The sequence below is a fragment of the Prionailurus viverrinus genome, chromosome F2, assembly GCF_022837055.1.
Source record: "Prionailurus viverrinus isolate Anna chromosome F2, UM_Priviv_1.0, whole genome shotgun sequence".
Lineage (NCBI taxonomy): Eukaryota > Metazoa > Chordata > Mammalia > Carnivora > Felidae > Prionailurus > Prionailurus viverrinus.
The window spans coordinates 4401119-4414766 of record NC_062578.1 but is presented as its reverse complement, the minus strand read 5'-3'; the positions used below and the strand labels follow the sequence as shown (position 1 = coordinate 4414766).

The 13648-nt window shown below is 37.6% G+C and overlaps 1 protein-coding gene across 1 annotated transcript in view; it reads left to right on the top strand.

The window, feature by feature from the left end:
• Nucleotides 1-13648, top strand: part of PXDNL (peroxidasin like) — a 353529-nt gene that overhangs the window by 247835 nt on the left and 92046 nt on the right. The window contains exon 12 of the mRNA XM_047842831.1: nt 276-434. Coding sequence (XP_047698787.1) covers nt 276-434 — 159 coding nt within the window. The remainder of the gene's footprint in view (nt 1-275; nt 435-13648) is intronic.

Here is a 13648-nt window from a genome sequence, read left to right as displayed (position 1 = left end):
TTTTGAAATTTGCACCCTAACTGTGGAAAATATAACTGAGGAGCAAACGTGAAGGTGGAGGGATTCGCTACGGGGCTGATCAGTTTCTCCTTTTGGGGGCTGGTCAAGAGGGGCTGTCCAGATTCCAGGATGCAGTGGTAGGGGGCATGGTCCCAATAGTGGGATATGGAGGCTTTCTGGAGGAATCCCAACCTTTACCCAGCACCCGACACACTTCTAGCCGTCAGCTCTCTGAGCCATAACGATGGCATACAAAGTACTTTCTCTCTTTGCAGGAGGGCAGCTCCCTCAGGAAGGTCCCCATACAGTTCTCTCCTCTGGCACTTTGAGAATTGACCACGCGGCACATCATGACCAAGGCCAATACGAGTGTCAGGCAGTCAGTCCATTGGGAGTGAAAAAAGCGTCTGTCCAGCTGACTGTAAAACCCAAAGGTAATGCGTGCTGTGATTGGGTCTACATACCTGAAGAGAGCGCCTCTGTATGTGTCTGATTTCACACATCCTCCGGAACCTTATTACTTAAGTATTTTTTAGTTTAGAAGATCTAAGAAAGGAGCACCTGGGTGGCTCAGTCAGTTGAGCGTCCGACTTCAGCTCAGGTCATGATTTCGCAGTTCGTGAGTTTGAACCCCATGTCAGGCTCTGTGCTGACAGCTCGGAGCCCTGGAGCCTGCTTCAGATTCTGTGTCTCCCCCTCTCTCTGCCCCTTCCCGCTCATGCTCTGTGTCTCTCTGTCTCAAAAATAAATAAAACATTTAAAAAAATTAAAAAAAAAGATCTAAGAAATTGCAAATTTGATAACCTTCTTCTAATCAATTGTTAAAAAAAAAGACCTGAGGATTTAATTTCTATTAGTGATAAGTATTAGTATCATGTTTTCTTCCAAAAATATTATTTTGTGTTTTCTTATAACATTTTTTTGCAAAGCTAGTTACTTAGCTCTACCTTTGGAGACTAACTCACAGAAATATACATTTCTCACAGCCAATGGGCTGAACTGTGGTCTTAATATTGATGTATCTTTTATTCTTAGGGTTATCGAGATATACTGCAGACACTCTGTTTCAGAGTCATCATGAAATACAGTAGTTTGGTTTATCAAAAATAGTAATATTCTGGAATGAGGTTGGGTTATTGGTCCATAATTTATCATTAAATGACATGTTAAAAAAAAACAGGAAAACTCAAGGCTTACATTTTAAAAGACAGGTCCAAAGTAAGAATGAAAAATGGTTGTTATTAAATACTGTGGAAATTTCTTTTTAGTTACTGGCTTATGTTGAAATGAAGGAACTTAGTTACTATGTATATATATTATCTAAACTGTAGTTTACATTTAGATATAAGTTCCTGTCTTCACAAATTTGCTATAATTTGTTTTGATGTACTGGATCTAAATTCAGAGGTAACGCATATTTAGATAACACATATAAAACCTAGAGACAAAGGTTGTCTGGATGTAGCAATATAAATGTGAAAAGAAATATTAGGAAGTGTTGAAGTGTTCAATGATGCTGGAACATAGACACAAGATTACACGGAGCTAATATCTATGTACAATCTAGTATTTATTCCTTTCTCAAATGCTTATTATTATCTCTTTTTTTTTTTTTTTGATGGAAGTTGAGGTTCTATGAAGAGGTAAAAAGATACTAGGGAAGGTGTGCAAATAGCTACGGAAATGCATGGGAAGATTTGAAAACGCTATTGAAAGGTGAAGGGAACTGCCATGCCCTTGGAAAGCCCCATTTCTTCGGTTCGTTCTTTCTAAGAGGAAATGCCAAAAGCTGCTCTGTGGAATATTTAAAACTACTTTTGAGTTGGTTTTCAACAAATTCAACTATTTTAAAAATCAGAAGGTTTTTACATTAATATCATTTTTGAAAGGAGGACATACGAAATCAATGCACTGTAGTCTAATAAAATATAGCACGACAGTGCTGAAGTTAATGGTTTTAGTGTCATCCTTTTTTTGGTCACATTGTTACATCCTTCCACCTCAATGACCTGCCTCCCATCGACCTTCTAGATCTCAATTTAGAAATATGCTCCTTCCCTAAGGAGGGTTCCTTTCCTCCACTCGGTAAGATATCATAAGATACCACTGTTGAAATTAATATTAGAATAGACCATTTAATCTAATAGGTGACCGATGTGGAGGAATTTGATAAATGTATCAAATAGCCATAGCTAAGAAAGTATCATTAGCAACAAGCACAGATGTAGAAACACTACGGGCAAGTTTTTTAGTGAACAGAGAGCCCTGTGTGTTGAACGTACACTATGTGAATAGGGTGGAGGAGAGGGCTGTAGGGAGGAAATGCTTGGGATGGTTGGTTGAGTTCGAATGTATCAGATCTTGACTATAGGCCATGGAACTTTCCAAATGTTGACCACATCTATTATGTAGAATATTAATCAGCCTAAAGTGAATAGGCAAATGCTGGAGTAAAGAAACATTAAAAATAAGAAACAATTAGAACTATGGCTATAGTCAAGGGATATGTTAGGTGACCTGAATATCCATGACAATGGGAATGGAAGAATTAATGAATTCAAGTAAATGTGTAACAAGTGGAACCATTTTATCTCTGAAATTATTAACAATATTTTTTCCCAATAACTACCCCTGAAAAATATTTTGTAGACCCCGTTTTGTGTGTATTGAAGTGTTTCTCAAAGTGTGTTCTGTGGATTGCCAGTGGAGGAAATTTCCAAGACCCTTCCAGGGGGCGGTGGTTTAGGTTAAAACTCTTATAATATCAAGGTCTTATTTGCCTTTTCCACTTGGTTGACATGTGCACTGATGGCACCAAAATAATGGTGGGTAAAAATGCTAGAGCCTTCGCATGGACCAAAGCAGTGGCACCAAACTGTACTAGTAATTTGTATGTTCTTCACTTGCAGTGGGAAAAAGATAATAATTTTATTTAACAATGTTACTGATAGAACAGGAGGAAAGCACTACTTTTATTAAATCTTGGCCCTCTAGTAGATGTATGGTGAAAGAAATAGGCAAAAGAAGCTGTCAATTATCAAATTTTGCTATAGTATCAAATATGTTTCACAATGATGTGTTAAATATCTTAAAATATCCCTACATTTTTGGGGTGCCTGGATGGCTCAGTTGGTTGAGCATTGGACTTCAGCTCAGGTCATGTTCTCATAGCCCCACGTTGGGCTCTCTACAACTCTGCAGTCAACGAAGAGCCCACTTCTGCCCCTCTCTGCTCAGACTCTCTCTCTCTCTCTCTCTCACTCACTCACTCACTCATAAATAAATAAATAAATAAATAAATAAATATCTTCAAAAAGTTTTTTTAAATAAATAATATCCCCACATTTTGCAAATACTTACCTTTGTGAGGTCATATTTTATTCATATACTTCAACTAAAATGTCTAATTACAAGAGATTGAACTCAAAAGCAGTTTTCAAATATTGAGATTTGGGGAAGTGTTTACTTTTGGAAAATTAATTAATGGTCACAAAGACGTGTTATTTATCTGACTATTGTATGAGTTTATTTCTGCAATATTTGAATAAGTAAATAAATTTTGAAGTTCTCAGATTTAATTTCTACTATGGTGAGCATGGCTGCATATAACCAACATAAATAAAAGCTCTTGGAGCTTCTGCATAATTTTTAAGTGTCAAGTGTTCCTGAGATTCATGGGTGTTTGAGTTGCACTCATCTGTTGGATCTTCTTTGCCTGATTTATAGATCTTTTCTTTTTCTTTTTAATCCCTTTAAACTTTGTTGCCACATCATTTTGCTAGCCTTTTTCATGTCTATCCTTTATGCCCCTTGCTGTGTTCTCAGTGGTGTGCGTTCCCTCCAGAGATGCTGCTAACCTTTAGTTATGCAATAGTTTTATTTTTTCCACTAATATTTTGCTCAAGTATATGCAAATATATATAAACACTGGATGAAACTAGTAATTTTATAGAAACATATCATTAATGAAAACGAATTCCGGAAGAGAGAGAAATATAAACAGAATATAGCAGGGGAGAAAAAATGTTGGCAGGGATCACAGCAGTGCAGATACACAGCTGTTACTCGGCAGCATGGCTGAATAGAATGTTAATTATTCTGAATATTAAACTTGCAAAAGAGTTCCCTCCAATAAGAGTGTGTGGTTATGTGTTTTCCCAAGGAAAACCATCACATGTATAAATAACAAAAATTCTAATGCTGCTTAAGTGGTTTTAGGAGTTAGAAATTAATAAACACACTAAAAATATTCTTAGTAACACAAACATAAGCTTGAAAATAAAATCCTAAGAATTCATTAAAATATATCAAAGGAAAACTATCTTGTGTATCTATGCAAAAAATCTAGGAATGTAAATAAAGAAATATAATTTGAAATCATAAATAACCCAGTAGCACATGAAAAACATATTAGTCCATAATTAAGTGGGTTTTATTCCAGAAATTCAAAGAGAGTGCAATAATAGGAAAGCTATTAATATATTTTATCATATTAATGGATTCAAGAAGAAAAACCATGATTCTTTCCATAGATACTAAAAAGACACTTGATAAAATTCAGCATTTATTCTCATTAAAAACTGTTAGTTAACATAGGTCTGAATAGACATTTTTCCAACATGATAAAATAGATATACATCCCTAGATTTTTGCATAGATAGACAAGATAGTTTTCCTTTGATATATTTTAGTGAATTTTTAGGATTTGTTATCAAACAACTCTTCCTTTACTGAACTCATTAGCCAGAATCCTGCTTAAGAGAGGAATGATATAAATATTTTCACTAAAGAAAGGATTTCTGCTGTCATTATATCATTTAATATAGATTTAGGGAGACAAATAATTACAGTTAGCCAAGAGACACAAGAAAGAATAACCAGGAAAACTCTGAAAAGGAACCATAATTAAGGAGGACTTATCACACTAGGTTATAAAATATACAGTCAAGCTACAGAAATTAAAACAGTGCCTCGCTAGTACATTAAGCCAAAATATATAATCCACAGGTTGATTTCCGTTCATATGGGGATGTCATGTATGAAAAAGATGGCGTTTCCTTTGAGTGAAGAAAAGGTAACGACTCAATGAAACATTTGGGAATAACTGGGTAGACCTATGAAAAATAACAGCGGGTACATATAACACAGATTTTGTTCTGGAGATGTCTTCCCGGTCAGGAGGTGTGTGTGCCTGGCCCGTCTTGAGACCCGTGTCATGACCGCTTCCACACACAGCTTTGCTTGGTCTTTTCTGCTTTAGGTAGCCCTCCCTTCAGCTGTTTTGGTGGAGTGGGTTTTAGTGCTTCCCTAGTTTTACTGAAAAGGAAGCTTGTAGTTTTATATAAAAAAAAAACAGCAATACATTTCTGTCTCTCGTCCTCCCTGTTTATTGATTTCTGAAGAAAAAATGGAACTGCCACCCTCATGCTACCAGACCAAAAGTCTCCAATTCTTCTTTTCACTATTTGAATCTCACAGTGTATACACAGTTCTTTCCCTCGCCTTCTCTCCGTGCAGGCCTGGGCAGGTGACTCCAGTAGGTTGGGCTGTCCGTCTGAGAGTAGGGACTGGGAAAGGGCAACGTTTAGTTTGTTTTTGTACACTTTCTTCTTCTTCATCTGTCAATTCTTCTTGCCTAGTGATGGCCCAGAAGGAACGGAAAGGAAGGGACAGGCTCACTGATGGGAAGCCGATGGCAAGGTGACCCTCTTTGATTTTGTTGCCGCCAGGTCTTGCCTGGTTATCAGGGTCCCCTGCGTGGCTAGCTCTCTACCCTTATATGTATATTATTCAGAGTTCATATTGAGGTTCCGCTACTACTCAGATCCTGGGGACGGGAGACCCAGCTCCAGCTTGCGGCCTCTTAGCCAATCTTCTTTCTTCTCACAGCTGGTTATTCCATAGCCTCTGCTGATATGGTTTCCTCACTCAATGGGTAGTCCCAGTGGTGGGATTACCGGTTAGAGAGAAAAGGCAGCTCACCTGTATCAATTAAACTAACATCAAGGTTCATAGAGTAGTTTTATGAAGCGGTAGAAGCCACAAGATGTTGGAATCAAATCTTCAAAGTGTTTCAAGAAAAATAACGGTAAATCTGGTATTGTATAACTATCAATCTTTCAAGTATGAGGGCTCAATAAAGATATTTTCAGTAAACTGAGAATGTTTGCAACTATAATACTACTTTAAGGAAATTTCTAAAGGCTATACTTGCTAAAACAAAAAGATCTCGAAAGAATGACTGACATCCAAAAAACAATGCAAAGGCGAACAAAGAAACTGCTGAACACGAAGGTAATATTAAAATATTTTCTGTATCAAATATTAATACTTGTAATTGTTATAGTGTGGCACTGAATAACAATCACGTAAATGAATGCTACCTAACCATGGAATATCACTTAGGAGAGTGATTATTTAGAATTCAAGTAGTATAATACTCTTATATATCTGGCAAAATGTCAAGGGTAAGTCTCAAAAAATAAAAATATGATCGTAAGTTTCAGATCAGAAAGGTGAAAAAGATGACGTTAGAAAGTCAACAAATTAATTTTTTAAGTAAAAGGTAGGAGAAGAGTAAAAAAATCTGGCAGTTATTTTGCAGACAAATTCTATAAATGTTTTAAGATCAATTCAGTTTTATACCAACTCTTTACAAAGAATAGAACAGGTAGTAGTTCCCAACTTTAACTAATAAAAGACACTATGAGAAAAAAATTCAGAATAATCTGTATACAAAATATTGACCAACTGAATTCAATGACATTAATAGATCAATGGAGGAGAAATTGTGATTTTAACCAATGTAAATAAAATAATTTATCACCTATTATTAAGAAAAGATCTTAGCAATACGGAAATAAACAATTGAAATGTTTTCTACAAAAAAGCGTTTTGTGTATAATGTATATAACACTTTTGAAAATGACGTTTCTCAAGATAAAATGTTAGAATTGTTTCCTTTGGGAGTAGAAAGGAGATTACATTTACTCAACACTGTAATCGAAGGTCCTAGCCTGTGCAGAAAGAAAAGAAATAGAAACAAATGTTGTGGATTTAGAAAGAATGCATAACATTTTATTATTTATACGTAACAGGATTTTCCTCATACATAATTGAAAAACAATTTACAAACATACTATCAGAAATACTAAGAATTTAGCAAGATCATTGGTTGATCTTAACAAGTAAAAATATTTTTCTTTTACATGTCAGCAATAAACAGAATACCTAATTTTAGTTTTAAAATGATACTTCTTTTTTAAATGTTTTATTTATTTTTGAGAGAGTATGAGCAGGGGAGGGGCAGAGAAAGAAGAGGACAGATGTGAAGTCGGCTCTGCACTGAGAGCCTGATCTGGACCTCGAGCTCATGGACTATGAGATCATGACCTGAGCTGAAGTCAGATGCTCAACTGACTGAGCCACCCAGGTGCCCCTGAAATAATACTTCTTAAAATAGCAAGAAAGTATCAAGTAGTTAAAAATAAATGTAACAATATGCTATTTTTGACTATATGTACAGTACTGGGCTGCATATCCCTAGAGCTTACTCATCGTGCTTGACTGAAACTTTATATACCCTTGGACTAGTAACTAACTAATAATTTATTAAGAAGGGGGATCATGTGTTGAGTGTTTTTACTACAATAAAATGAAATTTAAAACAAACACATAAATCTACAAAAGATGTGCAACAACTTGTAGAAAAAAAGTTCTGTTGAAAGAAGTTGAAGAGGACAAATCCTACTGTACAGATGTTAGTCCTTCCGAGGTCGATTTATAGGTCAGTGCAATTGCAGTGAAAATCCTGGTGGGGGATGAAACATTGATTAAAATTGCATATGAAAGAGCAAGGAATGCTCTAATAGCAAGATGTTATAAATCTATCGTAATTAACATATTGTGTTATTGGTATAGGGATTGACAAATTGATCAGTGGAACAGAAAGGCAGACCTTATGTATTTATTTTTTATTTTAGAGAGAGAGAGAGAGAGAGCAGGAGCAGGGGTGAGGGGCAGAGGGAGAGAAAAGAATCTTAAGCAGGCACCATGCTTAGTCCGGAGCTGGATGGTGGACTCGATCCCATGACTGTGATATCATGACCCGAGCTGAAATCAAGAGTTGGACACTCAACTGACTGAGCCATTCACACACCCCAAGAAAGACCATATTAATTACAGTGGTGGTGCTGCTCACCTACAGAAAGTAGCTCTCCTCAATAAATAGTGATAGGCAAATGGTCTGACATCTTCACTTTACTCGATAGTCCAGAATCAATGCCAAATTTAAACATAACTTTAATATTAAAAAGCAAATATATAATATTTCTGAATAAAAATAAGATTTTTATGATAGTAGTACAGCAGAACTTTTAGAGCAAAATATAAAATCCACTATAGGAAAAGATCGATAAAGTCATCCACATTAAAATTTTTGTCTTCCATTCACCTTTAAAAAAAAGGAACAAAAGATATTTGCCACATCTATAACTGATAAGTGGGTTTTTTTTTATTATTTATAATATATGAAGACAGTGCTGGTTCAATAGCAAAAAAGGACAGATAAATTAGCAAAAGGGGAGAGATAATGAGTACAGTTTGGAAAAAGTTGCATTTAATATGCTTGTTGGGACTGAATGTAGATGTCTTTGTGAGCATGAGGCTAAGTTGTGTTGTCTATGGTTGTGAATGAAGTCGTTTAGAACCAAGGGGGTGTGTTGAGTGAGAAGATGAGAAGGCCAAGGATAGGAATTCCTCATAATGCAAAAGAAAGGAAAGCTGTGAATTATACCATTACAAATGGCCAGTATGACACAAAAACCCAGAGGAGAAAGGAATACCAGCAGCTAAGAATTATCTCCAAAAAGTGACCAAGTGGGTCAAAAGCTACAAAAAGTTGCTTTCAGTAAAGACTGATTTTTTTTTAAGATTCTGAATTTAAGGACCTGAAGAACAACAATTTTCATGCAATCGAGGGAACCAAACCCTTCTCGGAAGTAAGCTTCAGAGTAAAGGGGAGGGGGGAGGTGGAGACACAGACGCTATTTTTTTCTAAGAAATTTCCTTGTGAAGAAGAGCAGTAAAAAGTGTCAGTGGAGACGCAGCAGGGCTATGGGAGAACAAGGGGAGAGCCTATGTTTCTGAAAGGAAGAAGCCAGGAAGTTGGAAGAGAGTAACAGATGGTTCAAGGTTTCTCAGGTGGCAAGATGGGATGGGATTCGCAAAATCTGACGGAGACTCCGGCAAGAAGAGGTATTTCTTCAGTTTAGTTGAGGAGAGAAGGGTAGTTAAGAAGTACAGAGAAGTACCTCTACGAAGTGGAGTGTAGGAAGTTACACCTGGGGCGCCTGGGGTGCCTGGGTGGCTCAGTTGCCTTGAGCTTCCAACTTCGGCTCAGGTCATGATCTCAGGGTTCGTGGTTCGAGCCCCACATCAGACTCTGCTATCAGCTCAGAGCCTGGAGCCTGCTTCGGACTCTGTGTCTCCCTGTCTCTCTGCCCCTCGCCTGCTCACACTCTGTCTCTCTTTCTCTGTCTCAAAAATAAATAAATGTGAAAAAAAATTTTTAATTTATAGCCTGATGGCTTGTCTTTTTTTTCCCTTGTGGAGTAGAAAATGTCAATATTTTGTAGAAGTAGAAAATGCTAATATTTTGTAGGAGAAGGGTGTGCTGAGAGATGGATTTTTTGTTGTTGTTAAATAGGATCTGAAGTGACAAAGGCAGGCTGATTCTGATAAGACAGGACACATGATCACTCCAGATATTTTGAAGGACAGACACGAAGAAAACAGTGCAAGTGTATTGAACAGAAGGACAATGGGTAAAAGGAGTTGGGAGTTTGGGAAGGAAAGTGGCAGAGGTGATGAAACTAGGGGTCTTGGCTGAAAAGGGAAGAGAACGACACTGGATGGGGTTTGTCAACAGGAAGGAAATGGAAGGTTCCCAGCAATGTAGATGGCGTCATAATGAGGGGATGACACACCAGGAGGAAGAAGAGGTTTTGCTGTAGGGTGTGGTATTAGATATTTTCAAAAGATTATAAGTGATGGCATATAAGTGGTGGTAATGAGTAGCTGTTGAGACAGGAGGTGAACATGGCTGGAGATAGGGGATGTCACATAACGGAGGCCATGATGTGAAGTGTTGGCTATTAGAGATCCCTTGGATGAGTCAGGAAGGTCATTGCCTAATAGAGGCACTAGTGCTCACGAGATGTCCTCCATGCATTGTCAGGAATCCATAAGCCATAGTTTAAAAAAACCCAAATACATGTGCTAACTTGGCATATAACGTAAGATTTGGAAATAACAAAATACGATTCTCGCTTCAAGAACAGAATCTTTTTATCTTCGTAATAAAATTTTGATGTTACCATGTATTTTTATTCCAATCATAGAAAAAGTCACCAAGAAAGAAATGATGAAAACCCCTTTGCCCACTACTCAAATGAAGAAATAAACATCACAAATAGGCTGCAAGATTGTTTGTTCTTCTTTTCTATCTGTTCTCAGCCCCAGCCTACTTGCCACTAACCCGGGTTTGGTGCGTATTACTCCCCTGCGTGTCCACAGAGTTGACTTATTTTAGTTCAAGCTTTTATTTTGAGATAATTGTAGGTTCACAGTTAGTTGTGAGAAGTAACACAAAGAGATCCAGACTCATTACCAAACTGCAGACTCCACCCACTAAAACCCTAGCAACTACCAATCTGTTCTCTATTTCTATAGTTCTGTTGTCTCAAGAATGTCACCTAAATAGAGTCACACAGGATGTAATCTTTGGGGGCTGGTGTTTTTCATTCAGCATAATTACTTGGAGATTCATCCACAGTTTGTGTGTTATCAGTTATTCTTTTGATCATCAAGTCATTTATCAGTTATTCTTTTTACTGCTGAGCAGTATGCCATGATGTGAATGTACCATAGTCTATTTAATCTTTCACTTGTTGAAGGGCATATGGCTTTTTTTTTAAACAAAATTTTTTTTAATGTTTATTTATTTTTGACAGAGAGAGAGAGAGCGACAGAGCATGAGTGGGGAAGGGGCAGAGAGAGAGAGAGACACAGAATCCGAAGCAGGTTCCGGGCTCTGAGCTGTCAGCACAGAGCCTGACGCGGGGCTCAAACTCACAAGCCATGAGATCATGACCTGAGCCGAAGTCAGGCACTCAGCTGACCGAGCCACCCAGGCGCCCCTAAGGGCATATGGCTTTTATTGTTTGATTATTACTAGGAAAGCCACTATACATATTCCCATTCGGGTTTTTGTAAGTGAGAGTTAAGTTTTCATTTCTGTGGGATGAATGCCCAAGAGTGCACTTGCTGGATTGTATGGTAATGTCATCTTCGTTATTTTTTAATGTCTGTTTGTTTGTTTATTTTGACAGAGAGAGGGAGGGAGGGTCAACGAGAGGGAGAGAGAGACTCCCAAGCAGGCTCCACCCTGTCAGCGCAGAGCCCGATGCGGGACTCAGTCCCATGAACCATGAGATCGTGACCTGAGCCAAAATCAAGAGCTGGATGCTGGCACTGACTGTGCCACCCAGGCGCCTGGGTAGTGTCATCTTTAAATTGTTAAGGAAGTTCCTAAATTATTTTCCAGAGTGGCTTTGCCATTTTATATCCCCACCAGCAATGTATGAGTGATCCACGTCCTTGTCAGTGGTTTGTGTTGTCCCTGTGTTTCATTTTAGCCGTTCTGACAGGGGTGTGTAGTGATACCTTATAGTGGTTTTAACTTGCATTTCATTTCCCTCATGACTAATGACGTTGAGCATATTTTCACAGGTTGATTTGTCATGTGTATTCTCTTCAGTGCAATGTCATACCTTTTGCCCATTTTCTAGTTGAATTGTTTTATCTTACAGTGTTGGATTTTGAGGGTTCTTTGTATATTCAAGACACTGGTCCTCTGTCATATATGCAGTTTGTAAATATTTTCTCTTAGTTGGAAACTGGCCTTTTCATGCTCTCAACATGGTCTTCCCAACACGAAAGGTTTCAAATCCGACGGAGTCCAGTTTCTCAATTTTTTCTTCAGTGCATTATATTTTCTTTTGTTGTTGTTTAGTTTTGAGAGGGGGGAGGGGCAGAGAGAGAGAGAGAGAGAGAGAGAGAGAGAGAGAAAGAGAGAGAGAGAGTATCCTAGACAGGCTCTGCACTGTCAGCACAGAGCCCAATGCAGGGCTTGACCAAACTCACAAACTGTGATAATGACCTGAGCTGAAGTCAGATGCTAAACTGACTGAGCTGCCCAGGTGCCCCATGGTGGGTTATACTTTCAATGTAGGATCTAAGAACTCTTTGCCTGGCCCTACATTCCAAAGATTTTCTCCTGTTTTTTTTAAAGTTATATGTATAGTTTTACATTTTATATTTAGGTGTGTTGTCCATTTTGAGTCAGTTTTTGTACGAGGTGTCAAGCTTAGGTTGTTTTTTTGTTTTGTTTTGTTTTTTGCCTTTGCGTACCTAATTGCCCAACACCATTTGTTGAAAAGGACTCCATTAAGTTGTTTTTGCACCTTTGTCAATAGCAGTTGGGCATATTTGTGTGATTGTATTATCGGGTTCTTTTCTCTGTTCTATTGATGCAGTTGTCTGTGCCCATATTCATCAATACCACACAGTATTAATTTCCATAACTATACAACCAGTCTTAAAATCTGGTGGGTTGATTCCTCTCACGTTATCCTTTTTTGTCAAAATTGTTTAGCTACTTCAGTTCCTTTGCATTTCCATATACATTTTAAAATAATCTTCTCTATATCTCCAAAAACAATCTTTGTGAGATTTCGAAAGGAACTGCGTTAAACCCAGTATCAGTTTGTGGAGAAATAACATCTTTACTATCTCGAGACTTCCAATCCATGGGTACGATAGATCTCTACGTTCATTTACATCTCATTTGATTTCTTACATCAACATTTTGTAGTTTTCAGCATACAAGTGCTATACATGTTTTATTAGTTATATATGCAAATATTTTAATTTTGAAAAATTGTATAAGGTATTCTTTTTTAAGTTTTTGTGTATATATGTTTATTGCTTGAATATGTAAACATAATTGATATTTTTTACATTTATCTTGTATCCTGCGATCTTACTCAGCTCACTTTGAGGTATTTTTGTAGATTTCTTAGAATTTTCTGGGTAGACACATATCATCGGCAAATAGAGACAGTTTTATTTCTTCTTTTCCAATTTGTATGTCTTCTGTGTCCTTTCCCTGCCATATTACACTGGCTATAACTTCCAGCACTATGTGGAATCAGAGTTCTGAGAGAAGAGATTCTTGGCTTTGTTTCCTATCTGAAGGGGAAACATTCACTCCTGCACCATTAAGTAGCATGTTTATTGTAGGTTTTTGTCTGTGTTCATTTTCAAGTTGTGTAGGCTTTCTATTATTATTTTTCTGAGAGCTTTTATTTTATTTTATTTTTTTTAATTTTTTTTTCAACGTTTATTTATTTTTGGGACAGAGAGAGACAGAGCATGAACAGGGGAGGGGCAGAGAGAGAGGGAGACACAGAATCGGAAACAGGCTCCAGGCTCCGAGCCATCAGCCCAGAGCCTGACGCGGGGCTCGAACTCACGGACCGCGAGATCGTGACCTGGCTGAAGTCGGACGCTTAACCGACTGCGCCAC